The sequence below is a fragment of the Cavia porcellus genome, unplaced genomic scaffold, assembly GCF_034190915.1.
Source record: "Cavia porcellus strain 051 isolate PalLab524CR breed Dunkin Hartley unplaced genomic scaffold, mCavPor4.1 scaffold_2, whole genome shotgun sequence".
Taxonomy (NCBI): domain Eukaryota; kingdom Metazoa; phylum Chordata; class Mammalia; order Rodentia; family Caviidae; genus Cavia; species Cavia porcellus.
The window spans coordinates 49,868,882-49,884,372 of NW_026947485.1; the positions used below are offsets into that span (position 1 = coordinate 49,868,882).

The 15,491-nt window shown below is 39.4% G+C and overlaps 1 protein-coding gene across 8 annotated transcripts in view; it reads left to right on the plus strand.

The window, feature by feature from the left end:
- Nucleotides 1-15,491, plus strand: part of Cttnbp2 (cortactin binding protein 2) — a 162,668-nt gene that overhangs the window by 125,155 nt on the left and 22,022 nt on the right. For all 8 annotated transcript variants that reach the window (XM_063241698.1, XM_063241691.1, XM_063241657.1 and 5 more), the window contains 2 exons: nucleotides 7,356-7,442; nucleotides 7,523-7,622. In XM_063241698.1, coding sequence (XP_063097768.1) covers nucleotides 7,356-7,442; nucleotides 7,523-7,622 — 187 coding nt within the window. The remainder of the gene's footprint in view (nucleotides 1-7,355; nucleotides 7,443-7,522; nucleotides 7,623-15,491) is intronic.

Here is a 15,491-nt window from a genome sequence, read left to right on the forward strand (position 1 = left end):
TCTCTCTCATTCCTTTGCTTCAGTGAAGTTGAAGGGTATGACCCCGTGAATTTCAGGAATGTGAGCCTTTCTAGAACACTTACTTCTCTCTCTTCTTCCCTCCCTGCATCTCTGTAACTGGGAAAGAGTCTGGCCTAAGGCTTTCTTTCATCTGTTTAGGTGATGAAATTTTCAAAAAGCAAAAATTATGACCAATTTAAAAATATCAATTGGCTTTAATTTGTAGTACTTCATTCTGTTAAATATAGTGCACCATTGGGCTGGACAGAAAAGTTTGGATTTATAAGCAGAGAAGCAGACAGAAAATGAAGAACAAAAATGAACTGGCTATTTTGTAGTTAATGTTCCTTGTGTGTCAAGCACAGGGAGACAGAATAGAGGAAAAATAACTGATTCTTTAAAATCAGGTTACTTTTTAATAAGTATTAAAGCAGAGGGAACTTTATTATACTGATTGAAACTAGCCTATTTAGGAAACTTGGCTGTTAGTTTTCTTGATCTCTTAGAAGCTCAAATAACAACTCATTTTCAGTTTGAAGATGTGAGGCTTTAGCATGGATGGCTCCATTACATTTTTTCAGTTTAGTTTGTTAAGGCTCAGGGCAAGAACCTGATCCAAAGCAATGACCTTTTATAATTTTATTTAGCAAAAAGAATAGAAAGTCCATGCAACTGAATTAAAACCACACATTATCAGATAATAACTAGCAAATCTGTAGATTAAAACATATGCTACTCCCATTGTACGTAGCATATTCATAGCGCACATACACATGTGCTTCCTGGTTCATAAGACTTAGGTAAACACCAGTGATTAACAAACCAGACTGAATCAATTCTGATTTTAGTTCTTTTCTCAGTTTAGGGGTTGTACATGAAGGTTTTTGGTAATCTGTTAACTCTTGGATGGGCATAATGAAAATGTATTTCTCATTTTAACAACTGTTTGAAAATTTAAAGTGATTAAGACAATAATAGATTATAAATGCTATGAACGTTTCTTCTTTCATTCAAGATTTTTAGCTCCTTAACAGGAGCTCACAGTGCTTTACCCTAAGATCTCAGCAAGTAAGTGGTCAGACCTACAGAGCTGCACCTATGCTGCCAGCCATAGTTCTGCATACCATCTTATTCTATTAAGAATTACAGTACCCAGTTTTTATTATATATGCAGATGTATTACATGAAATGCATGTATGAAAACCCTTAAGCAGAAAATCACATGGATTGAGGGGGATTTTTGTTTGTTTCTATTATGTTCTTTTTTTTTTTTTTGTCTTTTTCATTTTCATCGGTACTCAGGATCGAACTCACGACCGCCTGCTTGCAAGGCAGGTGCTTATGCCGCTGAGCTAAATCCCCAGCCCCCTCTATTATGTTCTTAAATAATATTATTTTTAAAATATTTCATTTAATTGTTAGAGTTACACAGGTAAATTGTACATCTCTGTCCTTGAGTTTGTAAGGGAAATACTTAACCAAGTTTTGAATCAGCAAAACACTTTATTCAATGTACTACATTAACTGGACTTTTTTTCCCACTAACTTAACTAACATACTTCTCTTAGCTAGTATACAATTTTATTATTTTTTGGGTTTTTTTAGTATACAGTTTTATTAGCTTATTTGCAAACTTATATTTCAATACTTCAGTGACTACGTATACCCATTATATTAGAAAATTACTTGATCTGAGTCCTACTTTAAAATGAAGGACTTGAATCTTTTAAGACATGACTCTTGAGATGCTTCTACCTGTTGGCTATCCACTGAAAAATGTGCTGATACTAATCCTCAAGATTCAGTACTAGGAAAGACTCTCTTCCTCATAGCCCCCAAATAAAATTTCAACTTTTCCATAGAAATAACAATGTAAGTGATGGATATATTTCAAAGACAGCTCTCAAAACTCCATCAGCCCCTTTAGCAGGTGGCCTTTTTTACGGGCTGAGGTCCTAATGGAAGGGTGAGTTGGTTCCCTTCAATGAGGAAGAAATACTCACCATGCTGGTATTACCTCTGACATGAGTAGACCCTTTGGCTTCCATGGCAATTATGGGAGAAGATTTTGGAAAATCGATCAACAGTCAGCCCAGGAAGTACCTGCAGCAGGAAGAGTCTATGAGTGCTCAAGGAAGTTATGTCTAAGATACCAAAGAGTTTTATTGTTTCAGGAAAGTAGCTGTCTATTCTTTCTTTGCCAGCAAATGAAAGTCTATTGAAATTAGTAACCAATCTGAAAACAGTTTTTATAGTTTCAGTAAGCTCACTAACAATGTGCATGTAGATAGTTGGAAACATTGATAGGTGGATAGTCTCTGTGTGTATGTTAATTTCTCTTACATTCTCATTGCTATGCCTATTCTATAGGGACTTCAGCAAATCTTTAAAACTCTCTAACATTAAGGATGCCTTTTTAATTCCAAATGCTAGATGTATAGACTTTCAGAACATCCCAAGGAATATATTCTGTTACTAGGTCTTTTCTCATTTCAGGTTTTATCTTTTTTTAAAATTTTCTTACTACCTTACTAATTGATGTCTAGTTGTGATCATTACCATTTAAAATCCAAACAAAAAATTAACTACTGGAAGTAAGAGAGTGCTGCTCTTTAGAGCTATGGATAGTTTGGGGGAACTTTATATAAATAAATCAATAGTAATTGTAACTCATGATTTTAATGTTACAGATAAATGACTTCTTTAGAAATGGGTGAAACTTCTGTTAAGCATGTGGCTTTAAGTGGTAGCTATCCCAATTTTATTGGCTCAGAAAAGCACTGTATTTTTCATTCATTTTTAAGGTTAGCATTTCAGCACAAGATGGCCTAACACTGTCTGTGGACAGTAAAATCTTTTCCCCTAACTATGTATGACATGGCAAATGAAAGTTAAGATTTTTACTTTAAAAAGCTGCAAATCTGAAAATACAGCTGTCATACTGACAGAAGTGGAGACCACAGGCCCTCTAGTAAATGCTGCTCTGCAGAAAAACACTGGAGGAAAAACAAAAGGATGAATGGATGGTCCATTGTCAAGGTCACTTGTTTCTAGAATCTCTGCCTCACAAAGCACTAGTTGACATGTGATGTGCTTCCTGAATAGGCCGTGAGGACACAGGAATAGAAAGGATTGGTACCAATTGTGATAATGAGGTCAGTGTCCCTTTATGAATAAGCAGAAATGTCACACTATAAAGGAGATAATTCTGGTGACTGCGAGTCAGGCTATGACTTTAGAAATTGAAGTTTTTTGATTTTTCAAAGGACAGGCCTCTCTCCTTTCGGCATTACTAAAGTATTTCCAGCCCAACACCTCAGTCTGCCTGTCTTTAGAGCCCTCTGCTGGAAGCCTGGAGGTATGCCCAGTCTCTTGATACTTGAAGAAATGTAGTGTAACTCTAAAACAAATAGATTTTCTTGACAGAGCTTTTAATATTTACATCAATCTCAACAGTAAAAGTAATTTGCTCTTAGTAATTAAAACTTGTGCACATTTTTAAGTGGTAGCTAACACAATTATATATCTTTTAATGAGATAAAACAAAAAAACCATTAACTAAAAAATTGTGATATCCCAAATGAGAAGAGACCGTAGTGAAATGTGTGTGTTACAATATATAAATGATCTAAAAATCTGTAGTTTTCCCTATACTTACTTACATAGCTTCTTTATTTATATTCTACCGTATACCACAAAACATATTAGACTATGTAAACTCTAAGGGCTTATTGCTAGTGAATGGCCTTTTTGATGAAATTTTAAAGTGAAGGCTTCCTGTTGTTCCTAAACTAACTACCATCTGAGAACAAATAGGGGGTTGAAATAGCAGACAGCTTATCTATAAAGTTAGGTCTCTTGCTGTTATATGATTTCAGAATAAATCTTCAGGAAGTGTGGACAGTTTGACAGGATGGCTATAATGAATAGAGCACTCTTGTGTTCAGAAGTGAAGTAAGATTAAATTGCAGTGCAAGTTGAAAAGCTCAGGGGTAGAATATTCAGTAAACCTTGAAAATCTGCATCCTGTTTCACTAGTGTGAGACAGTTCATTCCTTGTGAGACAATTTCTCCCCAGTAATTCATAGCAATTTGGGATTAATTTGGACTGCTTGAGAGATCTGGTTTAAAATTGTGCCTGATTACCAGTATGGTGCCTATAATTCCCCACTAAAGTACTTTTAAAAAGTGACAAAACCTCAGAGTGAGAAAGAAAACCAGAACCAAGGTTGTCCTCTGGCAAGAATGTGGAAAATGTTTCTTTTACCTTTAACAGCACTGGAGTATTAGGTCCAAAATTAGATAGGAAAAAGGCAAGATTGATTCAAGAAATGATTTTATAGTGGTTAGAAAACTGGAGCATTGGTCTCTGCTTGTGCAGCACCATGAGCTACCCGTCTATTCCCTGACAATACAAATATTTCCACGTTCACTTATAAATCATGGCTCCCAGAAATACCCAAGCAAGTTGGTAGGATTGAGGAGACTGCTGAGTCCTGAGAGGTGTAAGTGTTATCCACAAACCCTCTTGATGGGGACAGAGACGGGAGCAGCCTGGTCTGCAGTTTACCTTCATAAGTTTGTCTGCCACTTTGGACAGCAGCAGTTCATGCCACTGCAGCCGTTGCTAGGTCTTGGAGTTTAACTGGCAACCATAGACATCACCCTGCCATCCACCTAGTGGTCTAAGTAGGAGATTTAGCCACAAAAATAGCAGGTAGCAAATGAAACCAATAGTGGTCTGCACGTCCTGCTTTATCACAGAATTCTTCCTATGGTTGCACAGTATATAAATAATAACAGACAGGATTATACTCGTTGAAGAATAGTGAAGAACAATTGTCATTCTGAGAACCTGAAAAGAAAACACCCTAAAAATTATCTGCTAGTATCTTAGTCCATTTGTACAACAAAACACCGTGGATTGGCAGCTAATAAACAATTGTTTCTCACAGTTCTGGAGGCTGGGATGCTCGAGATCAGGGCACCAGCAGAATTGGTGTTCAGAAAGAACCCATTTCCTGGTGCAGAGTGGCTCCTTGTTATGTCCTTACGTGGTGGAAAGGATGATGGGTCTCTCTCAGGCCTCTTTCCAAAGGTCCCTCTTTCTGTACTGTCACCTTAGAAACCTAGGATGTCAACACGTAACTCAGGAGTGGGGACAGACATTCAGACCAGCAACTAGAAAAATTGGGCAAATATTTGGAAAATTATGCTGATTCCCTGTAGAATGTGGGAAGATAAGACTGAAAACAGGGCAAGAAAGCCGTAGTAGTCCACTAAATTGAAAAGGAACAGTGCTGGCAGAGAGGTAAAGGCAACTGAAAACGCAGTGGCATAAAGTTGTCCTCAAAATGAGACAGAAATGAGAGAGTAGATATTCTGCTCAATGTTTTTCTTCTCTCGGGCTGTGTAGATGAAGACAGAGTTATGATGATGAGATGACAGCCCCACTATGGGTGGGTGAGAGAGAGAGAGGATACAAATATTTTAGATGTTCCATAGAAATAAAACCATAAAATGAGACATTATTAAAAACATAACTAAAGAAATTTTTCTCACCCAGCAAAGTCCTGCCAATCCATTTAGGATTGGGCAGTTGTGATTGGACAAATTCAGGCAGTGTTTTTAATGACAGATGCAATCCATGCACCCCCAGTCCTCCTCATCTCATAAATGCAAATGACTGTGCCTCAACAATAATTCATTTTTTAAGAATAAGCTGCCCTTGATGTCTGAGGTGCCATCACCCTGGAAGCCGAACCTCAGCTGGACTTTCCAGGATCATGTTTTCCTGGGGAAATCCTTGTTCCAGTCTTGGTCCTTGTCTGTACCGCCTCCATTGCTTGATTCATAGACCATCAATGCTCCAGAAGATAGTCCCTGCCCTGCTGAGTCCAGCCTGTGGCTTGAGGATCTTGACATTCCCTGGGCACTCACAGCCATTACCATGTTGTTTACAGGCATTGGAAGTCTTTTATTGAAGACTTGCCAATAATAAAGTAGTATTTAATTTCAAAAAAAAAAAAAATCCTAGTGGCTACCAGATAGGTTGCTTTCCAGAGTTTAAAACCCAGTTCCAAGCCCCACATCAGGGAGCCCCTGAAAGGACACTTAGGTCAGAGTCTAACACCTAGTAATCAAGCCTAACCTTCCTCCATGTTCCCCAAATTCGCAAAAGCATGTTTTGGTCTCCTTTGGAGCCCACAGCTGAAGTCTTGAATGCCCTGTAAAAAGGAGTTTCCTCTTTGTTCTGTGCTAAGAGCTTTCCCACAAGCTTTTATATCTCCTAAATCTGCCTCTTTCTGTAATGAAGGAACTAGGGACATATTTCCTGTCTTCAAAAGGTTTTCCCCAGCTACAAATGCCCTCAAGATTGTCAGAGGCCTTCTGCAATGATGTGAAGCAGAGCTTAATAGACTGTCAGCAGCACAGAGATACACGTGTGTCCATATATTGTCCTGTTTGTTACACAGAGAGAACAGAGCCTTGCACACCCAGCACTTTGTAAATCTGGGTGGTTCAGTATTCACACATGCAAGCAATCACCCATATCAGTTAGGTTGCAGCTTTACCTGCCTGAGTCCTCCTGTATAAAGAAAAATTGCTCCCAAAAACTTGCTCCCAAGTCTATGTGCTAGGCACGGAGGCTCAGCCTGGGCTAATGAGCTGAGGCTACTTCTGCACATCTTACTCTAGACCTTGCTGACTTACCTGTGTAGAGGATGGCTGGTTTTCTTTCAAAAGGAGTGCTGCCCTTAAAGGTGAGAACAAAGGTAAGAAGTCCTAAGGGCATCCAGGCAGGTTTCCTTTTTTATAAAGCAAATGTGATTTGTCTGTTTCTAGATTTCTCTGAAATACAGAATTCCCAAATGAAATAATACATTCATGTTGATCAAAGAGTTTTATATACTCATCAAGGTATCTTTTTACATAAGACATCAACACAAAGATATTTTCTGATACACAACAGCTGATCTCACTCATGTATGCTCCTTTCAAAAAAATGTAAATACATACACACATTTCATTATGCAAAGCAAAACCTGGAAGAAAACTATTTACAATGATTGCTTCTGGGTGCTGACACTATTAGTACTTCTGTTTAGCTTCTTTATATTTCTTTGTATTTTTCTTAGTGAAATGAACAGCTATTCTGATCACTACAAAGCACAATAAGCATTTGGAAATTCAAAGTAAAGAGCATCTATAAAAGAGAATACACTAGTGACTGTATCTCAGCTACCTTGCTGAACCTCCCATAAAAAATAGTAGGAAGCAAGTAAATGACAATTTTTTGTAAATTGGCAGCTCTTGCTGTCTTCACCTAACGTCTCTTCTTGGTTTGCTGTTAGGTCGAGCAATATCGGAATGTCATTTTCCATGGCCCAGAAGGAAGCTTGCAGGACTACATAGCACATCAGCTTGCAGTGTGCATGAAGGTATTGATGACTTTCATACTACCTTTTTCTTAGAGAATTGGAAACTGTATAGCCCTGATCATTCTGTTTGCTTATCCCAGCATAGACAAATGGCTGCAGGATACTCCTGTGACATAGTGAGAGCTGAAGTGGATGCTGATTTTTCCAAGGAACACCTGGTAGACCTCTTCATCAGCAGTGGTAAGACCGTATCAGCAAACTAGATAGTGAAAATGGGCTTTCATGATACCACTAAACAGAAATAAGCATTGTAACTTGACAATACATTTGTCAACTTTTCATTTATTCTGTAGCTACCATATGAAAGTTGGGAACCCAAGTAAACATTGCAAAAATTACTTTCATGTGTGTGCATTTTCTTTTTTTTTTTTTTTCGTGTTTTGTTTAAATAATTGCTTTGAATATATTATGTAAATGGCAGCAGTGGCTTATTAAGAGAAGAGGTATTCAGTAATAGTTTGCCCACAGTGGGACTATCATATCTTTGATCCTACTAGAATTGCTGGTTCATGGTGAAAACAAACAGTAGATTGATGTTAAATAAATTTTTCTATTCACACATTCCACATGCCACCAATATTCCCCTCATTACTACACCTGGAGCAGACTTCTCCATCTCACTTTGGGGTGCTGTTGATTGGCAGTTAGCTAAATATATTCATTCACTAATTAACTCATTTAATTTTGCCAACAGTCACATACAAGTAAGTATCATTTTTTTATTTCAAAGCTGGAGACATGGGCACTAGGAGGTGCAGTAACTTGTCTCAACTATGTAGCATCAGAAGCAGGATGAAACATGTTTATTAATATAAAATGTTGCATGCACTTGCTATTTTAGGCTCTAGAGCCTAGCACTCCAAATGTCACCATAGGAGGTGGAGGTGGCATTATTCTGTGTGAGATAGCATCACTGGGTATGCTTGAAGCTGCAGAGATTGTTGGGGAGGGGCTGAGAAGGCAGTTGCAGGATTGGAGAAGAATGAATTGATAAATTCAAAATCTCTTGGGAGCTTTGATCTTTGGAACCATGGAGATACTTTGTGACCAGGGCAACTGAGACCAGACTTAGGAAGATAGAAATTGCTCGTAGTTCTAAACCAAGAAATAAAAGCAGGTTTTGGGAAGGACTAAGGATTCTACAATGCTAGAAGCATTTGTTAGGGACAGGAACGACTTACTAGAATCTGAATGTACCATGTTACACAGGTCATGCTTTAACCAAACTGAACCACAGAAAGCTATTTTCTTTGGTCACCAGTAACAGCTAAGGTTTATTAAGCTTTTACTCTGGTAGGGCCTGCTCTAATGACTAAAGTGTTTGTGAACTGACAACCCTCTGAGTCAGGTTCCTGTACTGCCCCTGATTTATAAGCACTTGAGATTAAAGGTTAAGTACCCTGCCAAATGGTACCACAGTGCAGACACAGAACAGGATGCAGCCCTGAAAGTCTGGCTTATAAGCCTGGCCTTCATCACTCCAGCTGCCACATCTTAAAACATCCCTGTGCTAAAATGTCCATTTCTCCCCCTCAGCTATCTAACAAAAACACTCTGGTCTTTCAGCTTTCAGTCTTGTTTCATCTCAAATTAAGAAGCTAAAAATATTTTCTTCTTACACTGTCAGGCTAGATGGTAGCTGAAGACAGAACTTTCATGTAAGCTTAAATAGCTAAGAAAATTGGACAGCAATGAATTAGGTCACGAAGGACATAAAAGTGACCAGCTCGACATTTCAGAATCTGTGTTAGGCCTTTTCTTCAAAAGAATTCTTATTCCTAATTTCCCACTTTGGGGAGTAGCCCAGATCTATTGGTTCCTACACTTGAAGCTCAGGTCTTATTGGTAGGCTTGAAAACCCAAATGCCCACAAGCCACAGTAAAGAGTGAAGCCAGTGGAGTAAGGATGCAGGGAGCCCGAGGCGTATGTCGCTTCCCCACCAAAAAGCTGCAACTTGTGGCTCTCCTGGCTTGTTGCCAGCAGCCCCAGTGTTATGAACTCAACGACTTTCAGGAAGAATCTCGGTCTTCTGAAGTCTTTGAGGGTTTTTCCTTTGTCAGCTGTTGTCATTGTTATTGTTTGTCTCTTTCTATCTTTTTGAGACAGGGTTTTGCTATGCAGTTCAGGCTGGCCTTGGGCTCACATTGTAGCCCAGGCTGGTCTTGAACTTGCAGCGGTCCTCTGGCCTCAGCAAGTGCTAGGATTACATTGTCAGCTGTCATTATAGAGTGGCAGTGTTTGAACCCAGAGCCTCATGCATGTAAGGCAAGTGTTCTGCCATCAACCACACTCCCAGCTCTCAATTTAATTTTTTAAAGCAATATGAAAACCAGGCAGAACCCACAGGTCTACTGATTTATGTATCCTTCACCTTCATCCCTAGCCAGTCCATGGTCACATCTTACTGAGCCAGCTCTAAGTACCCTTTTCATATATTCCTGACACTATACTTGACTCCCCTGCTAATAACTTATTTACTTCCCTGAAAATGGTCTCTGGCATACTGTACTCCACCTTAAAAATCTGTGACTTAATCACTTTCTCGCTGTGAGCCAGTATCTGAAATTCATAACTAAAAAGATTATTTTGGCTCATAGTTTTAAAAGTTTTGGTCCATGGTTAACAGGCTCAGATGCAGAAATGTCATTGCAGAGAGGCCTGACATAGACGAAAGCTGCTCATGTTATGGCAGCCAGGAAGCGGAGAAAAAGGGAAAGAGCAAGACTTAAAATGTTACCCTTCCAGGTCACGCTCCCAGTTACCCGCCTCTCCCCACCAGACCCCACCTCATAACAGCCTTTGTAGCCAGGAGCTCATCAGTGGATCAATCTGGCATTGGCCAACAAACCTTTGTTTAAAACTGTCATTCCTGTGTGTCATCCTTCCATGACCCCTGAACTAAGCTGGTGCCACTGAAGTCCTTCCACTCTAGGACACTGATGCCCCCGCTTTGTTTACCTGACTCTTAGAGTAGAGGTCCGTGCTCTAGCAGAATATGAAGTTTCCTTCCTGCATGTCCTTTGCCTATCTACTCTCCATATCCTGTTCCATCTGCAGCTTCCTCTGGCATTAAAGATTTGATCTAAAGGTGGCAGGCACAGTGCAAAGTATGTGGCACACTAGACATTAAAATAGATATGATCTCTGCCCTTCTGGAAGCTAGAAAAAGCCTCTGTTAAAAAGCTACAAGGCCCCTCCCCAGATCATTCCAGCTGTGATAGTCTCTCTCCAGTGAACATCTGTAGATTTTGTTTGAACCCCTGTTCCCCACCTGTAGTTTAAGGCAGTGAGATTATTTGGGCTTTTGCCTCACCACACACATATGTTCTATTATGAGCTCCGTGGAAGCTGCTACAGTAGCTTATTCCCCTATGCAGCCTTCAGGCTGATTTAAAGGAGTTGATAAGGGAGTCACTTATGGTAGAGCATAAAGATAGAATGATTTGGATTTGAAAAATGAAATTTTGAACAGTGGGCTAAGGTAAAAAAAAAATCTGCACTATATACTGGAGCAGAATAGGAAATAGTGTATCATCTTCGAATACCTTAAGACTTTTATTCTGTGTTTGTCACAGTGATTTGTAAGTATCACTAACAGTTCAGTTTTTAATATCTCAAATGTAAATACAAGATTTATCTGCCAGGGTCTTGGTTGCAGTTACCTCTGTCAGTAGCATGAGCATTACAGGTCCCTCAGTTCACCTTCCCGCCACCCCAAGGGCATCCCTAACTATGTTGACTCAGTTTCCTTTGTCTCATTCTCCTCCTGCTGCTAATCTCCATTTCCCCTGCCAACTGTCATTTCTCATTGAAGGAGGTACAGAGGTTAACCCTTCTTTCCTGTGTTCTGACTCCCTTTGGGGTATTCTGCAGGGCCCCCAGAAGGTCACTCGAGGCTTCATAATGGTTCATAAGTGTTCCCTGCCCATGTGGTCCACAGGCTCCAGAATAAAAGCTAAATTTCTCCAGAATCTATGGTGTGTACCCCTACTGCTGTTAGTCTTCTTGTCCCGATACCACCTCCTCTAGAAACGCTATCTTCTCTGTAGGCTTCAGAGATCATGGAGAGCAGCCCCCTCAGTAGCATGGGGATGCTAGCTGCTGAGCAGTGCATGGGCCTCAGTGAGCAAGGGAAGGATTCCTGGCGCACACTGGCAGTGCTTCCCCTGCCCAGTGCAGGGAGCAGTCCTTTGGTGGAGAGGTAAAGAGCACAGGACAGAGAAAGCAGAGCTCTAGCAGGAGGGGAAAGGGGTTTCTAGGCAGTTTTGCTCATGCTTTTAGAATAATGCTTTTAGAATAATGCAGAGGAATTATCTGTCAGCTACTCTTTTACCTTTCTACCAAGAAATTAAAGTGATCAACTGACATTAGTACAAATGAGGAATGCAGTGATTCATGAGGCAAAGTCTATGTGCCCTTGCATTTTAACCTGGTCTCTAAAGAAAAACTAAGACTACTTGGATTGGGCTGGTGTTGAAATGCTGAACTTTTATCTTCCACTGAGCACAGCACATATATTACATCTATTTATTCATCTCTGTGTAGAAGAGAGCCAATAAAAAATCCTAGAATAACTAAAAGAAATATATGTGTTATTTGACTGTATTCTTCCCCCCCCCAAAGAAAGTAATAAGCACTAAGGAGTAATAAAATCCAAGATGTGTAAATTTTGTTGTAAAAAAGAGAGGGAAAAAAAAACAAAAAGAAAAAGAGCTCTAACGGATATAACAGCAAGTGTGTTTGGGGGTGTTAAATAGCTGACTTTATCAATGTTTTTGGAACATTGAACACAGCTGTTTGTAGTCTCCCTGTTTGAATGTCCACCTTGTGTTCTTTGATACTGTGATTTGAGGAACTATTTTCAAGAAGATAGTGTGTAATCTACTAGCAGGTGATTTCTTACTGTTATGTTTTGTTTTGTTTTGTTTTGTAGTTCTGTATTGCGTGTACCCTTACGCCGCTTTGGTTTGTTTTGTGTTTTTCTCTTTTTCCTCTTAAATAAAAAAAAAAAAAAAAAAAGAAATATATGTGCTAAAAATATAGGGAAGAAGAGGAGCAAAATGTTTTAAACTTAGCTTTCAGAATCTCAAACATATCTCGAGAAATTAATATGGTGCCAGTTCAAAAAAGTATGTAGAACAAAAGAATACTTCACAAAGAATGACTCAACACATATGCAAGCATAAATTACTTTGTGTTTATTTCAGAATAACATTTTCTTTCTCACATCACCTTTCGTGAGAGAGAACCATTTGACATGACAGTGTATTTGGTTAAGAGGGTGTGAATGGGTATTATAATTAGCTCAAATTTCTTCTCAGGCTAAGTCATGAAGCTATGTTAGCATGAAAGATACTTTTTTTAAGTTGCTTGTAATTATAAGTAGTAAAAAAAAAGCAATTTAACACGAGATTGGTATTTTAAAATAACAATTTGAGTCCCTGAGAAAATTACAGACGTGGGGTCACCTTATATATACACAGACATTTGGGTTGAACAAAAAGGTTGTAATATGTTAACCATTTTTAAACTAACTAACTAACTATGGAACTATCCAGGTCTTTTAAAAATGAAATCTAGCCTTTAACCTACTAAAGACCATGTCCAACTGTGATTAAACTACAAGAGAACAGAACTGATATAGCCTCTAAAACTGGAAGAGTTAAAAAAGAAATCACTAGTTTGAGAAATAGAGCCTTGAAGTAGCATCAAGCAAAGGGAATCCAAATGGTTGACTTTCTGACCACAAGTTGAATGGAACTGTAGATATGAGGTGACTGGCCTTTTTTCATGTCTCCATAAATCCTTACCAGAGACTATTTAAATCTTGACATTCCAAAGTGTATTGAAGTCAGGTGGGATTGTACATACTTACAATCTCAGCTACTTAGGAGACTGAGGCAGAAGGATTTCAAATTCAAGCCCAGCTTGGTAACTTTACAAGACCTATCTAAAAGATTTTTTTTTTTTAAAATCTGGGAATATAGCTCAATGCCTTCTGGACTCAATACCAGTACTAAAAAATAAGAAAACTTACGACAGTATTTTTCTCCTGTGGAATATTTTTCTGTTCTTGAAGTCTGTTCTTCTATAAGTCACTTGATCCAAACATGCTATTTCTCAGCTGAAATAAAACTTAGCTTTGTCTTAGATGTTAAAGGTAAGTGGTCAGATGGAGTACGTGCTAATAAAAATTTAGGAACTGAGGTCAGCAGCACTGAAGACAAAGACTTTCATCAAAGAAATCCATTTGATTCAACCCTTGACGGCCACCTCATGGGTGACCAAAACAAGCACAGCTGAAGTGCAAGTCCAACCAATGGGTGTGGACTGCAACCCCTCCCCACCCTGGTCTCGGACACGAAATGTGAAAGTCCATCATGTATGTGGGGTTAAGGCATTAGCAGTACAGTCCCTGATTGCATACTGAGAATGAGTTTGTTTCTTCCGATGAGACCTCTGCTAACACCTACAAACTCATACACTACCGTCCTGAATTCTCTTGGGTTGCTCTCATCCTTATTTCCTATCCTTAGCTGGACATCTTGGAAGTGATGTTCCCTCATCAAGCACATCAGACCTGGCACAGTCCACGACTCCCAGCCCTCTACACACACGCCCCCAGCTGTGTTGCTCTCTGCTGCCATTCACTGCACAGCTCCTCCCTTCAGGGGATCTCTGACATTTCCTCTTTGCCCCTTTCTGTAAACCAAACACGAAGCACCTTGTTAAGTCAGTCTCAGGGTACCTTTTCTTCCCAAACCTTGGTCTTGGAGCAGGACCTCTTTCCTTTGAACACATGTATGTCTTCACACAGAGCAGATCTCAGAGCAGGAGTGGAGTGATGTTCATCACCCTCATAAAGGCTTCCACTCATTCCCAGAGATGAGATTTGTTCCTCCCACCATCACATTCTGGGTCTTCTGCTTTTCAGTTTTGACTGGGATCTGAGACTTCAGAGAAGCAAGACTCAGCCCTGGCTATACATTCCAGTCTTGGGGAAGTATTACAAAATTCCAGTGTCGCAGGGCCAGCACAGACGGATCAGTCAGAATTATCCCAAGGGATCCTAATGAGCAACCAAGGGGGAAACGCAGTCCACTGCTGTACTATTGCCTGCAGTGGAGACTGCTTGATCCTCTTACTGGCACCATCAGCTCTGCCCCAGCTGTCTTCTAGCATGATGACTTTGATTTGATCCCTCTAAGACCCACATACACAGTCCTCATTTTTCTGCCTCTGCCCTTAGGCACAGAAGGCCTTCCCCTGATGTGTCCACTGGGTAAGATGCCATTTCTCTTAAAAGGCTAAATTTTAAATGCCAGCTCCTCCCTCCACATCAGAATCAGTCACCTTCAGGATGCACTTAGCACACTGGGCATGGAGGAAGGAGTCATGAAATGTTTTTTTAAATGCAATTAAATATTTCTTCTAACACACTCAAGCTGGTGGCTATAGTGTCAGAGCTACTCAAACTAGCCAAATGCTTAAAACAAATCAGAGAAAAAAGGGAGACTTTTAGGTCTGTGCTATACAGAAACATATATGAACCATTGACCTTGTGTATTTTTTTCATCATTGAGTAAAAAAAGTTTGTTTATTGTTGTTTCAATTATGGCCTTATACTTTCACAATACATGTATATCTGTAATATATTGGGACTCAAGCATACAATTTTAGCATCAGAAAGAATAGCTGTGTTAAATGAATCTAGTACAGACTGGCTTTGAGTATAACCACCACCAACCCTGAGCAAAGCTGAATGGAGAGGTGGCTGCTATTGTGTCTAGGCTTCTAGTGTTTAAAGCTTCATTGGTGCAGGAAAGATATTTGAGCTTGGCTGGGGATTTAGCTCAGTGGTAGAACACTTGTCTAGCAAGCTGGAAGCCCTGGGTTTAGTCCTCAGCACCAAAAACAATTTTTAAGAAAAATATTGCAGCTTATAAAAAGATTCATTTACAAAGTTCAAGGATTCTTTTGGAAGTAAAAATGCATTGTGTCTATAGTAACAAGACAAAGGAATATGCTCTCATAAGGATTTGTGAAAA